At 40.3% G+C, this 19,822-nt stretch overlaps 2 protein-coding genes across 2 annotated transcripts in view; one reads left to right on the top strand and one right to left on the bottom strand.

The window, feature by feature from the left end:
* The window catches only part of CCT6B (chaperonin containing TCP1 subunit 6B), a 33,009-nt gene extending 28,981 nt beyond the window's left edge, over window positions 1-4,028 (bottom strand). Inside the window, exons 1-2 of the mRNA XM_031967598.1 lie at window positions 3,702-4,028; window positions 159-222 (exon numbers count right to left, since the gene is read on the bottom strand). Of these exons, the coding sequence (XP_031823458.1) occupies window positions 159-222; window positions 3,702-3,838 (201 nt within the window). The 5' untranslated portion in view covers window positions 3,839-4,028. The remainder of the gene's footprint in view (window positions 1-158; window positions 223-3,701) is intronic.
* Window positions 4,017-5,611, top strand: ZNF830 (zinc finger protein 830). Its single transcript, XM_012549760.3, has one exon. The coding sequence runs from the start codon at window positions 4,040-4,042 to the stop codon at window positions 5,132-5,134; it is 1,095 nt and encodes a 364-aa protein (XP_012405214.2). The 5' UTR covers window positions 4,017-4,039; the 3' UTR covers window positions 5,135-5,611.
* Window positions 5,612-19,822: the final 14,211 nt, after the last annotated feature.

The following is a 19,822-nucleotide window of genomic DNA, read 5'->3' as shown; positions in this document are numbered from 1 at the left end:
AAAGCTGCTGACAAGAGAAACTTAACCTAATTTGTTTTAACACTACCATATTAAACTGCCTATCTTGGATTTTTTTTAAATCTAGATTAGCACTCCCTTTTTCCTTAATTAATGTCTGTTTATAAATATTTTGGGGAAAGCAGGTATGAGTGGCTCACCATTTCATGGAGCAGAACATTGCCATCTTTGGTAAGCTTAATGTCTCCTGCACCAGAAACAAGCCTGTTCAAAGAACAATATATTATTAATAAATGCATATGGTAAGAGTGCTTGCTGCTACTCCTCTGTCATCTGTCATCTACCAGCACCCAACTTAAATTCAAAGAACTGGATCCCCTATAATCCTCAAAGACAGATAATGGAAACCTCTTAAGTGTTTCTTATAGCCCTTATTCTAGCCACTACCACTGCAGTCCAGAAAATAATTTTCCTCTTAAGATGAACTGCTGTTAGAATCACCTCATTCAAAAATGGAGAGGATAAAATTTAAAAATTTAATTAAATTTTTAAAATTTAAAAAATTTTAATTAAAAAAATTAAAGAGGATAATTAAAAGTCTACAGAAATTAAATCAGATGCATCTCAGAACCTACCAAGCTTCCCTTTATCTCATCACTCAATATTTTCTTTCCTTTTTTAGTGCTCTTTTCCCTTTTTGCTCCCATCCTTGTCTTCCAAAAAATTTAGTATATTAAAAAGAAGACTGGATTTGGGGTCAAAGAGCCCAGGTCAAAAGTCCTCTGCTGTTACTTTACTTTCTGATGTTAGACAAGTAACTTCTTTAGGGGTTAGTTTACTAATCTGTAAAATGAAAGGATTAGAGTATATGACCACTAAGGCCTCTTTCAGTATAAATATATGATCCTTTTCTCCCAGAATTTAATCATCCATTTAGATCTTTCATCCTTGGACAAGAGGGGCTACCAAAATGCAAATCTTGTGCTCACCAAGGTTTATTATTTCATTCGACATTAGTTTATGATAATATAAAAATAATTCAGCAGAAACAAACAACTGAGTTGGGAATTCTGATCAACACAATAACCAGCCACAATCCTGAAGATTCATGTTGAAAAATGCTGCCCACTTACCTCCAAATAGAAAGGTGATGAGCAGATTGACACTTTTTCTTTTTTTTTTTTTTTTTCACATGGCCAATAGAGGAATTTATTTTGATGACTATACATGTTTATGATAGTTTTGTTTTGTTTTTTCAATGGGGAGGGAAGTACAAACATGAAAATAAAATTGAATTAAAAACAGTTTATGGTAATTCACTTCACTTGCTGGCCTCACAATCTTTTCTGCAGCTGAAGGACAGACATCCCCCCCCCCCACACACACACACACACACTCCCACTGAAAGCATAGAAATATGCTCAGCTTCCCACAATTCTATCCTCCACCATTTTACGAGAAAGCTGTAGTACAGAAACGCTTGCCTTCCCGTTGTTCTGATTTCTGCCCGGCACCGGGCCTAGGTCAGTTGTTCCAGCCCCAGTCACACTGAAAGTTTACCATTTGCCATTATGCAAAGCTGAAGTAGGTTTTTAGGATCATAAATTAAGAGCTAGAAGCAAACTTAGAAGCAAGCCATGGAGTAGCTATCAGGCATTCAATTTCCAGATATAGAAACTACTGAGAGATTAAGCCTGTGAGGCTGTGTTTGAAGCAAGCTCTCCCTGACCTCCCCTACCTATTGCTAGTCCTCTAATTCACCCCCACCCCGTTTTTTCAGATAAAGAAACTGAGCCTCAAAGTGACTTGCCTAGAGCCATGCAACTAAGGAAAGTGGTTTGTTATTAGGAAAGGAGCCCTGGACTTGAAACAAACTCAGGCTAACTGACATACTAACAGAGATCCTGGTCAAAGCCCAACCTTTTTGTACCCAACTTGCTTCATTTGTAGCATTAGGGGCCTGGGTTGGATCATCTCTCAGTTACAAAATTCCTTCCAGTTACAAAATTCCTTCCAGTTACAAAAATACAGTGATATACAAGATAAAGAAGTTAGATTCCATACTAGTCCCTGATTTCAAATCATGTGTCCCTTCTACTTTTCCACATTCATTCCAGATAGTTTTCTACTATTAAAGGCTTACGTTCCCATGATATATAACTGATCAAGGCAACTCTCTGAGTTTAAATAGCAAAATAAATGCAGACACTTGTGGAAAGGACGTTTTGTTTTGTTTTATTATTCAGGGAGTTCTTTATATAAATTACAAGTTTAGTCTCTGTCTCTTTATGATCTGAAATTTTAAACACTTTGACTAGACTAGCAGAATAGGGGAATAGTGGGTAGAACAGAAAACTTAAAACCTGGAAAATCCAAGTTCAAATCCAGCCTCAGACACTTAATAGCTATGGTGACTAGGGAAATCACTTAACATTTTGTCTGCCTCAGTTTCTTCATCTATAAAATGTAAAATAACAGCACATTCCTCCTTTGCAAACCTTAATACACGATATTTTTAGATAGTTATTCTATAGTATTTTTAATTCAGTTCAAATCCAGCAAATTATCACCTGGTGTGGCTTTAAACAAATCAGTTAACCCGAGTCCATTTCCTCAGGTAAAATGAGATGTTCCTTCTAGCTTTAGTTCTATGCTCTCAGGATCCAAAGTTGCTTTTAATTTTTCTGTGACCCTACACTTACTCTTGTCAGCGCTGGGTCATGAGGAGGAAGCTCCCTTCCTTAGGCCTAGCTCAAACCTCGCTCTGCTGAGGAATAGGCAAACTGGAGCCACCACACGGAAAATGGGAGAGGGAGAGCTCTGCCTCTTTCAGCAGGAGGTAGTGAAGCTAGGGCTGCAGTGGAGAGAGCACTGAGCTGGAAATCTACAATACCTGGGTTCAAGTTCTCTCATTGATACAAAATGTGTGACCCTGGGCAAGGTGTTTTTCGTGAAAAAATCATTTTTCGTGTGTCCACTCTCTCTGATCCCATTTGCATTCTTCTTTGCAAAGATACCGCAATGGTTTGCCATTTCCTTCTCCAGCTCATTTTACAGACGAGGAAACTGAGACGAACAAGGTTATGTTATCTTACTCAGGGTCACACAGTTAAGTGTGAACTCACGGAAATGAGTCTGGTTCTCACCGTAGTGCTCTATCCACTTCACACCACCTAGCCACCCCCACCCCCGCCTCAGTTTACTCAGATGTAAAATAGGTATAGTAGCACCTGGAGTTGTGAAGATCAAATAAGGTATTTGTAGTGAGCTCGGCACTTTTAAGTATTTTAAGTACTTGTAAAAGTGCTTGTTCCTTTCCTTCCGTCTATATAGATCTATAGCTGGGAGGAGCCTCGGGAGATGTTACGTGACACACACTCCCCCACCCCCGCTTTGTCAGAGGAGCCGCCCCCGCCGTCCCACGGGGTAACGGGCAATGGGGACTTTGGAACTGAACGCCTCTCTCCCACTAACATCGCGGCAGGGGAGCGAAAAGCGGCAGCTTGGGTCTCGTGGGAACCACGCCCTCTCCCCGCCCCCTCCAGCTTTCCCACGATCAAAACCGGCCGTGGCATCGCCCGCGCCCTTCCCTGGCCACGCCCTTCCCTGGCCACGCCCTTCCCTGGCCACGCCTTCCCTGGCCACGCCCTTCCCTGGCCACGCCCTTCCCTGGCCACGCCCCTCCGCGGGCGATGTTCTAAACGGCCGCCCGGCCGCGCGCCGCTGACCCCCCCTCCCCTCACATTTTCATGGTGCCCTTGGGCCCCAGGTTGGTCCTCAGTACGTCCTGCAGCCCCCGAGCCGCACAGATATTGACAGACAGCGCGGCTTGCGCTCGCGCCACCTCCGCCCTGGGGTTGAGTGCCTTCACAGCCGCCATCCCTGCGCTCCTCTAAAAACAAAGGCCAAAAGAAGGAGGGGGGTGGAAAATAGATGAGCTTGATCGTAGACAGCCGCGACCAACGCCCACACCCGACCGCGGCGGTTGCGAGAAACGGCCCGCCCCTTTCTTCATTGGTCAGACTCCCAGCCAATCGGCGAGCCGGCGTGCCGCGGCCGCGGCTGGAAGTGACGCTGGCGGATGTTGTGGAAGGTGAGCCGGGAGGCGGAAGCGAAGCTGACCCGGCGCAGTCCGGCCACCAAGATGGCGTCGGCCGGGAAGCGGACCGTGAAGCAGGACGAGCTGCGCCGGCTCATGAAGTCGGAGAAGCAGCGGCTGAGCGCCAGCCGCAAGCGGGTGGAGTCCCCCTTCGCCAAGTACAACCGTTTGGGGCAGCTGAGCTGCTCGCTGTGTGGCGTCCCCGTGAAAAGCGAGCTGCTGTGGCCCACCCACGTCCTGGGGAAGCAGCACAAGGAGAAGGTGGCGCTGCTCAAGGGCCCCAAGGAGGCCGGGCCGGGCCCCGCGGCACCAACGCCGCCGGCCAAGAGGAGCGGCCCCGAGCCGGAGGACCCGGCAGACGCCAAGAGAGCGCGAGCAGCGGGGCCTCAAGCCTCGGCCGCCGGGCTGCCCGGGGACTTCTTTGACGCCGGCGCGAAGGAGGCGCCCCGGAAAGCTGCCGCGCTCAGTTTGCTCCCCGACTACGGAGATGACGACGAGGAGGAGGAGGAGGAGGGGGGGGCGGAGGAGCCAAGGACGAGCGAGGCCGGAGAAGCCCCCGCAGCCAGCGCGCTGCCCCCCGACTTCTTTGACCAGGACGCCCCCGCGGCCCCGCTCGTTTTCCACTCGGGCTCCATCCAGAAGGCCGAGGGCCCCGAGAAGGTGGTGGAGCGGCGCGAAAACACGGCAGAGGCGCTGCCCGAGGGCTTCTTCGACGACCCCGAGATCGATGCCCGGGTGCGCAAGGTGGACGCGCCCAAGGACCAGATGGACAAAGAGTGGGACGAGTTTCAGAAGGCCATGCGGCAGGTGAGCAGCGTGTCGGAGGCCATCGTGGCCGAGGAGGATGAGGAGGGGCGACTGGACCGGCAGATCGGCGAGATTGACGAGCAGATCGAGTGCTACCGGCGCGTGGAGCTCCTGCGGGACCGGCAGGACCGGCTGCGGAGCCAGCTGCAGCAGGCGCTGCGCCGCCGGGGCCCGCCGGGCCGAGAGGACGAGAAGCCGGGCAGCGACGACGAGGGCGAGCTGCAGGACTTGCTCTCGCAGGACTGGAGGGTGAAGGGGGCCCTCCTGTAGCCCCGGGGGTCTGGGCCCACACGCAGCAGCTATTTTGTATTGTAAATGTTGTACAAAGCGAAATATATTTGTTATTGGCCGTTTCTGATATTCCCAGGCTCCGGTTCCTGTGGCAGAACTAGCCATTGAGGGTCAGTGTCGGAAGGCAGACACGCTTTGTCCAGGGCTCCACCTTTCCCCTTGTCTGACGGTTTCAAAGACGGTGACAAGAGTACAGGCAGTGTCAGAAACATTAGTTCATTGTTCTCTGTCCCTCTGACAGTGACACTGGAGGAAACGGCCCAAACAGTGCAAGCTTCCGTTTAAAAATGTCGAGGGGGATCTAGGGGACACAGTGGATGAGCCCAAACTCTGGAGTCAGGAAGACCTGAGGTCCAATACAGATAGCTTCACACTTTTTGACACTTAACTGTGTGACTCTGGGCAAGTCTTTACACCCTGATTATCCACATACACCCCCCCCCCAAAAAAAAAAAAGTCCAATCAGTAATTTACCTCAACACAACACTCTTTGGACCTATTTTATTTATAGACTATATGACGGTTTTGACGTAGTAGGTTCTATAAATTTACTATCAGCTCTGTAAAGTATTAACTGCCTTTATTTGTTCCCAATTCCATGTTTTTTGGTTTTGGGGTTTTTTTTAATGAGTGTATGTCCACTGTTAATAGTTCTTTTGAATAGTAATGACAGGCTTTGTGCTGGGCCAACCTTATTTTCATTAACATTTATATGACTACTAATAGGGGTTTGTAAAATGACCATTCAGGGTCAGGAATGTAGTTGGTGTATATACAACAATATCAGATATTCAGAGTCCAAAGGATTGGGCTTATTGGAGCCCACCTCTGTAGGAGTCAGAAGACTGGCCTTTTTATGAGCAGACAATATTTATGGTAGGTGTAGTAGAAGCACATAAAGAAGGGGTCTAACAGGGAGTAAGAATTTTTTTTTTTCCCAGTGGCACTAGACTGTTGCTCTTTGCACCAAATATATTACCTCTGAATTTATTTGGAATTTTGCAAGGTTTAAATCCCACAATGAGAACTGACCTCCCTTCCCCTGTATGAAAACTCTCCATTCCCTCTCTGTAACCAAGAAGATAATTTCTCAATGAGAAGCTCTGGCCTTATAAATAAGAATTGTCCAATAAATAAGTTTAGGTACTAAGCTGGAGAATCCCTTGTAGCCAAGAAGAGAGACCTGAAGAAAATCACCTTTCATGACTCTTCTCTCAGGCTAACTAACACACCCCTTTATTCCAGATTTCCCTCTCTCTCTCTAAGGTGTTTTTCAAACAGCCCAATGGAGCAGTTCATCCATCTCTGGACCTAAGGAGAAAGATAATTTTAGATTAAGATGGAAAAGCTGCCCAAACATGTAACCATTAAAGTCTTAAAATCTTAGGCAACCTAGGAGACTCTTAACACCATAAACTTAGCTCTCCACCTTCAAAGAGCTTGATGAAATAGCAAAAGGATAATGACAAGATGATAGTCTGGACTATTGCCCAGGCAATGAGAACAGAAATGAAGGCTTAGATGTAACAGACATTTTTGAGATGGAAAAATGAAATATTATGCACTTACTACATTATAAGCATTCCTTGCTACTAGAGATACAAAAAATGAAACTTCCTATTAGCTTACATTCTAACAGCAACGTGTGTATGTGAATACGTATATATATACATACTTGTATGTAGCAAAAGATAAATATAAATAAAAAGCAAAATTGAAGGAGAGCGTTTGAGAGTGAGAAATGTTCTAGAAAAGAATTCATATAGTAAGTAGTATTTGAGCTGGGTTTTAGTAGAAGGATTCTATGAAGTATAAGCAAGGAGGAAGTTTTCAGTAGTTTAGTCATCCAAGAGAGACATTGCAAAGTCAATGAGATGGAACATTCTCTGAGAAAGCTTGATCACAACATATGTAAGTGATGAATAGCATGCAATGAGATGGGGGAAATTTGGGGCAAGGTTGTGAAGAGTCTTAAAAGCTAAATGAGAAAGTTTGTTTTATTTTAAAAGCAGTTGGGAACCCCAAGTCCATCTACAAGACAAGTTCTAGGCAGAAATGTGTTCCTGCCTTCAAAGGAACATATGTTATAGTGGAGAGACAACATACAAAAAGCTGTATATTCAGAATCTAAAAAGATAGTATTTGAGCATGTTCAGGCATAGGAGATACTAGTGAAAGATTGGAGCATCAAGATTCACTGATCATAAAATGTGTGGAGAGGGGTAAAGAGGGCTCCAAAGGCAGGAAGTAAAGGGCTTTAAACACCAGGTTTGTGTTTGATCTTCGAGTTACGATTAGTCCACATAGTTTGAGTAAGGAGGCTAATAGACACATACACACATGTTGCTGTTAGAATGTAAGTTAGGGTGCAACAGTCCAGACCATTATTTTGTCTTGTCCAGAAAATCACTGGCAGATGATGGAAGAGTAGATAGGGAAAAAATGAGTGTTGTGAGACTGAAACTGGGTGGTGAGGTTAGGAGTGAGTAAATAGATCTGGCTAGTGACTAAATTATTCCACCAAACTTTTCTAAAGTAATAATCTCTTAGTTGCCAAATCCAATGGGCTTTCCTCAGTCATTCTTTTTTACTTCTCTGCAGCTTTTGACCCTATTAATAACTCCTTGATATACTCATCTATAGGTTTTTCAGCTACCACTCTTGATTTTCCTACCTATCTGGTGGCTTCTCTGATTTCTTTGCTAGATTCTCCAGATCATACCATCTAACCACATATTCTTCAGAATTCTGTCCTGAGCCTTTTAATCTACTTAACAGTTTTAGATGTCTGATGTCTCATTTCACATCTTATCCTTTTAGACATCTTGAACTGGATGACCAGTGGAGACATTGAAAATTCAACATGTTCAAAACAAAACTCATCTTTCCCCCTAAATTCTTTACCTAACCTTCTCTCCCATTAAGGGAAATGCCATCCCTCCAGCCCCTCAAAACTGAGTCATCTTAGATTCCTATCCATCTCACACACATCCAATCTATTCCCCAGAGCTGTCCATTTAACTTTTGCAACATTTCTCAAAACCCCTCTTCTTTCAAATTGCCATCATCCCCGTACAATCCCTCATTACCTCACAATCAGACTATTGTAATAATCTGCTGGTAGATCTGCTGACCTCAAGTCTCTCTCCCTGTTCCAATCTTTCCTCCAGTCATTAAAGTGATTTTCCTAAAGTGCCAATTCAAACACCCCCGTTTTTAATAAGCTCCAGTGGTTCCCTCTCACCTCCAGGAGTGAAAAAAATCCTCTAGCATTCAAAGCCCTTCACAACCTAGCCCTCCTACCATTCCAGCCTTTTTAGACCTTAGTCCACAACTTATTTATTCCCAGGTATTTTCTCTAGCTATTTTCCATTCCTGAAATGCTTTCTCTTATCTCTATTCATTGGCTTCCTTTTAACCCCACCTAAAATCCCTTCTATAGAAAGCTCTTCTTAGTGCTTCATAATTCTAGTTCCTTCTCAATTATTTCCTATTCTGTATATGGCTTCTTTATCTTTCTTTACTTGCCTCTCCAATTAGATTGTAAGCTCCTTGAGAGCAAGGATTGTCTTTTGCCATTTTTACATCCCCCGCCCTTACGACCAGGCCTGAAATATAGATGTTCAAAAAAGTTTTATCATTTAACTGAAGAAATAATAATTGAAGCTATGGAAACCTACATGAGATATAAAGAAAAGGGAACTCATGACAGCCCTCTGGGGAACCTACAATTTGTGGACGTGAGAAATGAAGAACCAACAAAGGAGGCCAAGATAAATAGGTAGAGATCCAAGAGACTAATAACAAAAACTTATGTATTCAAGAAAAGAGTGCTTAATGGTATAAGAAGCCACAGAGGTCAATAAATGAAGTACTGAGAAAAGTCTTTAGCTTTTGCAGTTAAAAGGTCATTGATAAAATTGGAAAGAACAGTTTCAGTATAATGATGTCAGAAGCCAGATTTTAGAGCATTTGGAAGTGAAAACACTGTAAATGTCTCAAGTTTAGGAAGGAAGGAGTGGGAAAATAAAAACAAGGGTCAGATAAAGGGTTTTGTTTCTAAGGATTGGGAAACACAGACTTGTTTGTGGGTATAGAGAAGAAGCCAGGGAACAAAGAGTGGGAATTACATTGATAGTCTATGGCAAAAGAAGGAACAGAAAGGGATCAAAGGTGCATATACTGTTACCTCTTCATCTGAGATGAGTAAAATAAGCTACTGGGGGAAGATGAAGTGATAGGAGAAGAAGAGGAAAGAAGGGCATTTTTTTCAGTAAAATAATATCCTCAACCAAATCAGGAAAAAAGAAGGTGGCTTGGGAGGAGTGAGGAGCAATAAAGTTTTAAATAGCTACGAAGGAAAATGGGATAACACTGATTGGGTGGAAGAGAATCCTGGTCTTCTGGCAAAGGGGGCCCAGCAGAATGCACTTAACACATTGACAGTGTATCCAGTCAGCATAGTTTTGGGATTTTCTCCAGCTCTGTTTATTGCTAGATGAATAGGGGAGCTGCACGTCAAGGGCACTAGTGACTAAGAATGGGGTTTGGCAAGGTTTATCATAAGCAGTAGAACAAGGAATTGGGATTCAGGTTGGTTGGTGATGCTTTAATTCCTGATATCACTGTCAGGTTCATTGGTGGCTGATGAAACCAATCCAAGCCCTGAAGGCTTTCTCACAGATTGGGCACAAGTGGTCCACATGAACATTTGAAGTGAGATGTCCACATTTGCACATCTTGTGTTTCTCTTGAGCCACAGAGCACAGCATCCCCTTTGATGTGGGCACACCATGCTGGCCAGTTCTCTGGCAGTGTCTCTTTTGTTATAATTCCAAAATTCTTCAGAGAGACTTTGAGAATGTCCTCATATGCTGCTTCTGTCCTTCGTGTGAGGGCTTACTTTGCATGAATTCATAAAATAGTCTTAGATAAACCTACATTTGATATTCAAAGGTGGCCAGTCCATCATAGTTGTGCTCTCTGCAGTAGAGTTTGAATGGTTGGCAGTTCAGCTTGAGAAAAATCCTCCATGTCTGGGACCTTATCTTGCCAGGTGATCTTTAATTTTCCTGAGGCAATTCAAATGGAAGTGTTTCAGTTTCCAGGCAAGGCACTGGTATACTATCCAGGTTTTACAGACATACAACAACGAAATCAGCACAGCAGCTCTGTGGATCCTCAGTTTGGTATTCAATCTAATACCTGTTCTCTCCCACACTTTCCTTCAGAGCTTCCCAAATAATAATCTAGCTCTGGCAATGCATCTATCAATCTCATCTACATGTAGATCCCTGAAAAATATACTGTCAAGGTAAGCGAATTTATCCACAGCATTCAAAAATTTTCCATTTGCTGTAATTGAGGATTCCACATATGGATGGTATACTGATAGCTGGTAGAAAACCTCTGTTGCCTTGGTGTTAATTGTCAGGCCAAAATTAGCACAAACAACAGAGAATAGATCTATATTTTGTTGCATCTCCACCTCAGAGACTACAATGAATGCACAATCATCCTCAACAAAAAAAAAAAAAAAAAAAAAAAATTCATACACAACTCTCCCTCCACTGTAGTCTTGACTTGGAATTAAGTGATAAGCAAGAGCTTTCAGTTTGCACCTTTTCTGTATCCTGGACAAGCCCTTCTCTACTAAGTATGGGACCTCTTCTTGCTCTGTGCTATGGTTTCTGGCCAATATTTCATCACCAGGGCCTATAGACTTCTCTGACTACCTTCCAAAGTACTGGAAAAATAACTCACTGATTTTTTCTGGGTTTTTCCAATCAAGATTTGAGCTCATGCATTTTCTAGATCTGTTTGGAGGAATTGTTGGTGGGAGACAGGAGAGCCTAGCTAAACTTCCAGCTTCTCTACCATTTTGGCTCTATTGTTCAATCATTTTCATCGTGTCTGATTCTTCGTGACTATACTTGGATTTTTTTCTTTTGCCATTTCCTTCCCCAGTTTATTTTACAGATGAGTAACTGAGGCAATCAGGGTTAGGTGACTTGACCATGGTCACACACAGCTGGTGAGGATCTGAAGGCAGATTGGAATGCAGGAGGATGAGTTTCCCTGACTCCAGGTCCAGCTCTCTATCCACTGAGCCACCTAGCTGTCCCTTCTTGATTCTGCCTTCTCCTTAAAACTGAATCTTTAAACACTGTAGCAATGCTGCCTTATTAGCAATGCAATTTTCCACTTTTAAGACAACTAAAACATTTTTGACAGGTTCCTAGAGCTAATTAAAACTTTGGTAAAATCTATTTCAGGATGACTCTTGCTTGAAGTGGGACTACAATGAATTCCTTTGATGACTTCACTTCAGAGTGCTTGGAACATGCTTGGGTCTTGTTTATGAGTCCACATTAGTGTTGTTGTTTTTTTTAATTTCTTTAAATTATTTTTTAATTTACAGCCAGGTGGAAATCTCTGCATGATCAGACTAAGAGAACTGGAAGTTCCCCCTTTAGTCTGGGATTTCTGCAATGAAATCCCAGGAGGCTGGAGCATTATACTCATTCCCTCTCCCTAAAGGTCCAAACTGGGTTCAGTCCTTGAGAGAGTTTGGCTTTCTTTTCTTACATTTTTGGCTCATTTAGTTTATTTCCCCTGCAAACCAGATAGGGCCAAGGGCTGAAACTCTTAAGACTCAGCTCTAATACCTCAAAATCAAACTACAAATCTGCTGCTTGGTTCTGTATTTGCCCCTTGTTCAATACACAACTGCTCCTTCCCCCAGACTGCCACCCTTAGGGAAAGGTCCCTTACTTAGTGACCCACTGGATCTGTGACCAGGAACTGGGCAGTAAGCAACAGAGTTGCCAGTTGTGACCTTTTCCTGCATTCTGCGCAGTTAGACCCCTCTCTGTCGGTCAAGGTCTAGCCTTGGTACTCAGTCTCAGCCTCTTTCAGGCTTTCATGCTAGAATGTTTCTTATAGCTGTTTAGGCTAGATCCTAAATCTTCATCAATCAACAAATCATTATTGAACACCTGTGATGTACAAGGCACTATGCTAAGTACTCTGAGAGACACAAAGATTTAATAGGATGAAATCTCAAAGAATCAACAGTCGAGTTGGGGAAACAAGATATAAAATATGCATGGGAAATACAAGAAATGTCACAAAGGTAGAATATTATTTGACGTGATAGAAGATGATAATCATACAAGTAATGTGTTAATTTCAGAAGAAATCAATGTTCGCACTGCATAATAAATGAGAAGAGTTCAGATTGGGATGGTCAAGTAAGACTTAATGAAAAAGAAAATTAAGTTGGAGCTTAAAGAATGGGTAGAATCTGGGTAAGTAAAGAAGAGAGAAGGAATAACAGGGAAAATGAAGAGACTAGATAAAGGTGAAAATATACATTCAAGAACAATAAATAACATGGTTGAAAATAATAGAATTATATTACATATAAAATAATGATATAGTAAGTCGGATTGAGGGATTTATGTTGGAGAATAGGGTAAAATAAGGCTGAGAAGATAGGCAAGCAACAGATTATGGAAAAAAATTAATGCCATGTTCACAAAATTATACTTCCACCTCCTGCAGGCCAAAGGTAGTTTTTGTTATTGTTTTGTGGGTTGTTATTGTTTTGTTTTGTTTTGTTTTTATCAAAGGATTGATACAATAAGAATAATGTTTTTTTGAAAAATTGACCTTAAAAGCAATAGAATAATTTCTAATATAACAGCAACATTACAAAGACAAACATTACTGTCCAAGACTTAAGAATTCTTATCAATGCCATAATCACTTTTCCAGAGGTCTAAAGATATTTTATGCTACTCACTTCCTGATAGAAAAGTGATGGACTCAAGTTCTAGAATGAGACAGACATTTTGAGTCTTGGTCAATGTGGGAAATTTTTTTTTGCGTGATTATGAGTATTTATTGCAAAACTTTGCTTTTATTTTTCTTTTATTTTCTAAAGAAGAAGTAGGTGGGAAAAAGAACTAGTAATGAGCCTGCTAAAAAGGCAAAGGAAAGGGATAGAGAGAGAAAGAGATGAGGGGCATGGAAGCATTTTTAAATGTTCAGAAGAAAAAAAGCCAGAAGGAAACATAGATAATCAAGAAAACTTTGAGAGTCACATTTTAAATTTATTATATACTTAAAGGGAAAAGCAAAGTGTACATAAGAGAGATTTACAGTTTTATTTACAATCCTCTTTTTCTGTTCTACTCTGTAAGTGGAAGAACTTGTTCTATTCAGTATTTGGTAAATTCAGGACAATTTTTTTTTTTAATGATCTTAACATAATGTATTAGAAAGGATAAAAACTGGAGGAGGAAGACAAGTAGTTTTTATCCTATCTATCCTTTTCCCCAATAAGTATAAGATAAAATATACCCCCATCAAAGGGTGTAGGAGATCTCCTATAAAAAGTAATATTAGATTATTTGCAACAAACATTGACTATAGGCAAAACATTGAGCCTAGGGAAGATAAGTGGCATAATAGAAAGGTAAACCAGTGCTGAAGTAAGAAGGATCCAGATTCAAATATGAATTCAGACAACTTCACACTTATTAGCTGGGTGAGCCTAGACAAGTCACTTAACCCCAACTGCCTCTACAAAAAAAAAAAGTCCTAAAATCAAAGATTACATAAGGATGCAGAGGGAGAATACAGATAAAGAGAGAGATTAGGGCATAGCCATACACTTAAGTCAAAAGTTCTTAATCTAAGTGCCATGAACTTATTTTATTTTTAAAATATTTTGATTAAAATATATAATTGGTTTTATAATCCCATGCATTTTATTTTATAAATTTAAAAACATTCTGAGAAAGGATCCACAGACTTTGCCATATTGTCAAAGGATGAATCCATGACACCAAAAAGATGAAGAATTTCTGATTTAAGTCTTTTTAATTCCACCAAACCAAAACTAGGACAAAGACAAATTCTCCTCTTCCATAAGACAGGACAAAAGGCATTCTATGATGGAAGGGATTAGTTTATGTCCCAAATGCTATATAAGTCCTAAGCAAAGACATCAGACATTAGAGATGTCAAATACCTTTCATTTCCTGTTACAAAGCCCTGTATTGCATAGGAAGAAGGATATCAGTGAAGAGAGAAATAGAGGAATCAAAAGACATGGAGATGCATCCATCTCAGATCCCACTTTGGAATGGTCCTCACCACTTTTCCATTGGCCTTAGGAACAGATGCTCCTAGTCAGGGTCTTTAAAAATGGATAGAGATAGAAAAAGAAAAAGAAAAGGAAGAAGGAAAGAAATTAAAGTAGAAAGAGAAGAAATGAAGAAAGGGAAAAAAAGGAATGAAGGAGAGAAGGAAGGAAGGAAAGAAGAAATGAGGGAAGTAGGGAGGGAGAGAGAGAGAGAGTGAGTATGTATATATCTTTCAAAGTTCCTACCTTTCTACAGTTACATTGGAAGCTGGGATTCCTTCTAATTACCATGCTCTAACTTTGAAGGGAACCTCACCATGAAATGGGCATTGGAATTAAAAACCAAACTAAGGAATAACATAATGTAGCCCCTCCCCACTGGTCTTATCACAATTCCTCTGGATATTAAAGGAAAAACTATTGATCTGCAGCATCTGCAAATGATAATATTCATTGACTTAAAAAATCTCAGTATTTCAATGTACTTCATGAATCATGTTGTCAAGAGGTGTCAAAACTGCAACCACAACATTCTGAGTGTGGTCTAAACTAGATTAAAATGTGATTGGGGAATATTTAGCAAAATAAATACACAATACAACAAATAAGATGTGGCTTTCTAAGTCAATATGTAGTCTGCAGGAATCTTTATGTATGGGTTTAGTGGCTCCTATTTCTCTTTCAGTTTGACACTAATGTTCTAATCCATTCCATACTTGAACATGAATTCCCCATATGGCATATATGCACTCTGTGCAGTGGTGATACGGGCTCTGCCCACAGACTCCCAATAATGTGGAACTTTGTGGGGACTTATTATTGAAGCACATCAACCAATCAGCAACCATTTATTATGTATCTACTATTTCTAGGCATTGAACTAAGCATTAGAGTTTCAAAAATGAAACAGATTCTGCTCTGAATGAGTTATCTAAGATTCTGTCATGGAAATAATATTGTATGCATAAATATATGCAAGAGACACATAAAGCAAACGTGGTAACATTTGATAGGAAAACTTTGGGAGTAGAGGAGACTGAGAAAGATTCCTAAAGTTTTCCTAAAGAAGGTAGAACTTCAGCTGAGTCTTGTATGAATTCAGGGACTATAAGAATCAGTGGTAAAGAAGAGCATATTAGGCATAAGGTATAGTATCCCATGAAGCATGACGATGGGAAAGAAAGCATTGTGTGTGAAGAAAGCAAATAGGTCAATATGTTTGTACAATAGTGTAATCATGGAGAGAAAGGAAGAGACCAGGGTGAGGAAGAGATTTAAATGTTAAGGAGAGAAATCTATACTTGATCTTAGAGATAATAAGGAATCATTAGCATTTTTGAGTGACAAAGACAGATCCATGCTTTAGGAAAATCACTTTGGCAGTTGAGTATAGCAAGAACAGGGGTAAAAATATGAAAATGGAAGTGATGGTGAGAAGAAAGAATAGGTTTAGGAGAAGTGAGACATAAGAGGAGGTAAAATGATAAAGATTGTGTTCCTTCAGAGGAATTTTAAGAGTTCTTGATCCCAGAAATGGAAAATTTATAGATGATGGCAAGATCAAGGGTCTTTAAATAACTGAGGTGGAATAAAGAAATAGGTCCTGAAGACAGAGGAGTTTGAAAAACTGAGAGGTGAGGGAACATTACCATGTATTTTTAAAGTCTCCCAATACAAAGGTAAAAATTAGGGTAAAATTAAAGACTGAGCCAGGAACTGAATTAATTAACAAAGAAGAAAGAGAATTTTATGGAAATAAATAGAAAACACCCAGTAGGATAGAGTAATAAATTTGGATAAAGTAGAAGATGTGGTCTTTAAACTTGTAGCTAGAGAATATAGACTAATTCAAAGACTTTCAACAACAAACTGTCTTTATTTGAATAGGCACCATGGGAGAAGAGAAGAAATCACTAGGTAGAGATCCTTTAAAAATTAAAACAAAAACCACCCATTCAGGATAGTTCCAAGATGGCCTAAAAACTGTTACTTCAAATCAGGTCATGCTGTTTATAACTTACCAAAGTGTATTATTGTCCTTTTCTTCAGATAAATATATAATCCAATAAACAAAACTGTGAAAAACAGCATAAATTTAAGGGGAACAAAAAACAAATGTACAATTTGAGCTTGAGACTCTAGGCTTAGAAAACTTCTGGAGAATTTATTTAGTCTTGATATTCAGAATTTAGAATTAGATTAGTTTTCTGGTTGTCTGTCACTGCCCTTGCCTGTGAACAGGAAATATTTCACTCATTAAGTATTCATTAAGCACATTTACTTAAAGGAGTGATAAAGTCACCAAACCATGGAACTCACCAAAAGAAAAAAAAGTTTTATTGGGACTTTCTTAGAAAATGCAATCATTTGATAACCTTCCTCTCAGTCTCATCTCCCATAATATACCTTCCTTTCTTATGAATGATGTTCCTAATGAAAAGTGAATATGAAGAGAGATGTATGATATAAAGATTTCCTCTCTGTTGCCCAACAGGGATTCCTTGTAGCTTTAAGAAAGCAAAGGACCTTTCTGGGAAGAATGGGTAGTACTGTTCATTAGGAAGAAAGCAAAGATGACATGCTTATCAGATCTGCAGATAACACCGAGCTAAAAGGGGTAGTTAGCACACTGGATGAGAATAAATTACAATTATGGATCATATCTAATAAGATGAAATTTAAAATAAAGAAGTACAACAAAGGATTCATCCAATAATATGTTTGTAATAGATGATTATTTAGCAAGGGCATGGGATAACTTCTGTACAGCCCATATTCTACTTTAGCATCTTTATGTCAATAGAATTTAAGGGAGGCCAATAATACACTAGGTGAACCCCTTTTCGTGAATATGTGGGAGGATTAGACAAGAGTCACGAGGGATGAGTTGCATGGTGGATTGAAAATTACATCACTGAAGGAAATATCTATGTTAATGAAATGATAGATCCATTGCAAAGTGGAGTATAAATGTTAAATCCTACATTTGGGTTCAAAAAATCAATAACATGAACATCATATCCATGGTCTGGATACTCCTTGTTGCCTCCCTCTACTTTTCATCTTTCTTTTGTGTGCTATCTTCCTTCATTATATTGTAAGCTCTAGAGGAAAGGGACTGTCTTTCTTTTTCTTGTTTGTAATCCTCAGTACTTAACATGATGCCTCGCACATAGTAGGCACTTAATAAATGTTTGCAGAATTTAACTGTAATCATCCCATTAAAAGGTTCTTGCTAAGTTACACTGGAACAACATCTACTGAGATCCTTGCCACATAGGCTGGAAAAGCTGTCCCCTAGATTTCCTTGGGTCAGGACATTAGGGGTTGAGCCATTGATAAAATTTCCACATCACCCAGGGTATAAAAAGGCCAGCCCACAATGTGCCTGACATCAGGTGACCAACCTTCCTTAAACCCCAAGCCTCTCCATTTTAATAAGGCTAGACTTTGAATAACAGATGGGGAATCCATGACTGTATATGTACTGAAAAGCTCATCCAATTTGGAACTGCCAGAATTTGTGCTCCAATGAAATAGCCTTTGAGAGCTCAAAATCAAGGTCACCTCCATCCTACATTAAGTTATGGCTAAGATTTTGGCAAGGGATATTAGAACTAAATTGCCAATACTTTTTAAACAATAATATTTTTTTTTCTATATTTGTGCCTTGCTTTTAATTTTTTCACTTTACTCCCAACTCTGAGAAAGAACTGAACTGGTAAGTATAGAAATTTGCAGTGTAGAGCTGGGGAAAGCAGGTTAGGATTAAGATTTTTTTGCTTTCAGCATTCATTTTCCCTTCCTTCTACCTTCATCCACTGATATATAATCTATCCTTCAAAATCTATATTCTGGTACGGTGCACAGCACAAAGTAGGTGTTTTATAACTTTGTTGAATAAAAGAATTAATGGATGAAATGAGAAAGTCTTTCATAGAGTCTCACTAGATCTTCTACGTCCTGACAACTCCTGCCCCTAACCCTCAAAACAGACGTCTCCCAAAGAGTTGGGGCCAAATAATGAAATTAAGACTGTGGAGTGACTTGGTCTCAAAGGCAAGTTGACGACCAAGGACTAGATTTGGCTTATCTCCCAAACTAGGTTTCTTTCAATGATGACATGGTATCTATTTATGGAGAGATAAAAAGAAGAATTTCTAATTAAGCTTGGGAAAATTGGCTATTAAATATTAAGGAATATTAGATAACTTAAAACTAGATGGAATAATCTTTCAGGTATCATCAGAAGTGGGGAAACAATGATACCTATAATTGTTTCTGTGATTTTTAGATTTGATTCAACACAACAAATATCAATTAAATACTTATAATATATAAAGAATTATAAAAGATGAGCATGGCAACATACTCATACTGCTAAACAACATGCTGATCCTGTTAATGACTTATCAGTGGAAATTCAGAATTCTTAGTTTCCATGAAGTTTAGGTTTCACAAAAGGTGCCACACAATTTGTCCCTCTATGATATTGGTCTTTCTCATTTCATTCATTAATTCTTTTACTCAACAAAGTTTTAAAACACCTACTTTGTGCTGTGCACCGTATCAGAGTATAGATTTTGAAAGGCAGATTATATATCAGTGGATAAAGGTGGAAGGAAGGGAAAATGAATGCTGAAAGCAGAAAAATCTTAATCCTAACCTGCTTTCCCCAGCTCCACACTGCAAATTTCTATACTCACCAGTTTCAGTTCTTTCTCAGACCTTTCTCTAGGGGCATAAAGGATTCTGTTCTCAGTAATCTTCAGTGGCTCCCTCTTGCCTCCAGGATAAAACATATGATTTTTACCTTGGCATTCAAGGCTCTACATAATCTTGCCCCTACTTACAATATCATCATTTTCCACTATTCTGCTCTAACCAAACTGGCTTGCTCACTTGTGCCTATGCCTATTCTCTTTACCCTACCTGAACTCTCTCATTTTAGAGATGACTTTCCTGAGATCCCAAGAAACTATGGGATTGAATCAAGATCCTAGAGGGGGGTAAGTAAACTGGAATTTGAACTTTGGTCCTTTGATTCCAAATACAATGCTTTCTCCATCATACTAAGATGAGTGACTTTTTGCCTTCTGTAGTCTAACTGAATGGAGAATTGAGTCTGGTTCCAGAGGTCCCCTGCAATTCTTCCAAATCTTTCTTGCCTCCAAGAGATATAAGGACAAGAAGGAAAAAAAGCCAGAAAACCTCCCTCACTAAAGACAAACCATGGCCATTTCTGTTCTGAAAAGGAAAAGCCAAGAGCTTATTTGAGTTGTTAGGTATTCCTTGCAGCTGTTCCCTTTTAAATATTTATCTTGGCAAATGACACCAACATCTTTACAACTTATTTTAATTATGTGCCTTTTAAGCAAACCAAGCTGTAAAACCAGCTCTATCTGCTGAGATTTATGGAATTCATAGCCTGGCTCTTATTAAAATAAAAAAAGAAAGAAAAAAAGAGCCCCTTGAGATTGCTAGCCAAGGGGATGTATGCAGGCAGGGATGAA

This window comes from Sarcophilus harrisii, chromosome 4 (genome assembly GCF_902635505.1).
Source record: "Sarcophilus harrisii chromosome 4, mSarHar1.11, whole genome shotgun sequence".
Classification (NCBI taxonomy): Eukaryota; Metazoa; Chordata; class Mammalia; order Dasyuromorphia; family Dasyuridae; genus Sarcophilus; species Sarcophilus harrisii.
Note: the sequence above shows the minus strand (reverse complement) of the source record. Positions and strands in the feature narration are given on the sequence as shown.

Excerpts from the sequence above, each read along its gene's own strand:
- ZNF830 (XM_012549760.3), top strand. The coding sequence starts at position 4,040 with ATGTTGTGGAAGGTGAGCCGGGAGGCGGAAGCGAAGCTGACCCGGCGC.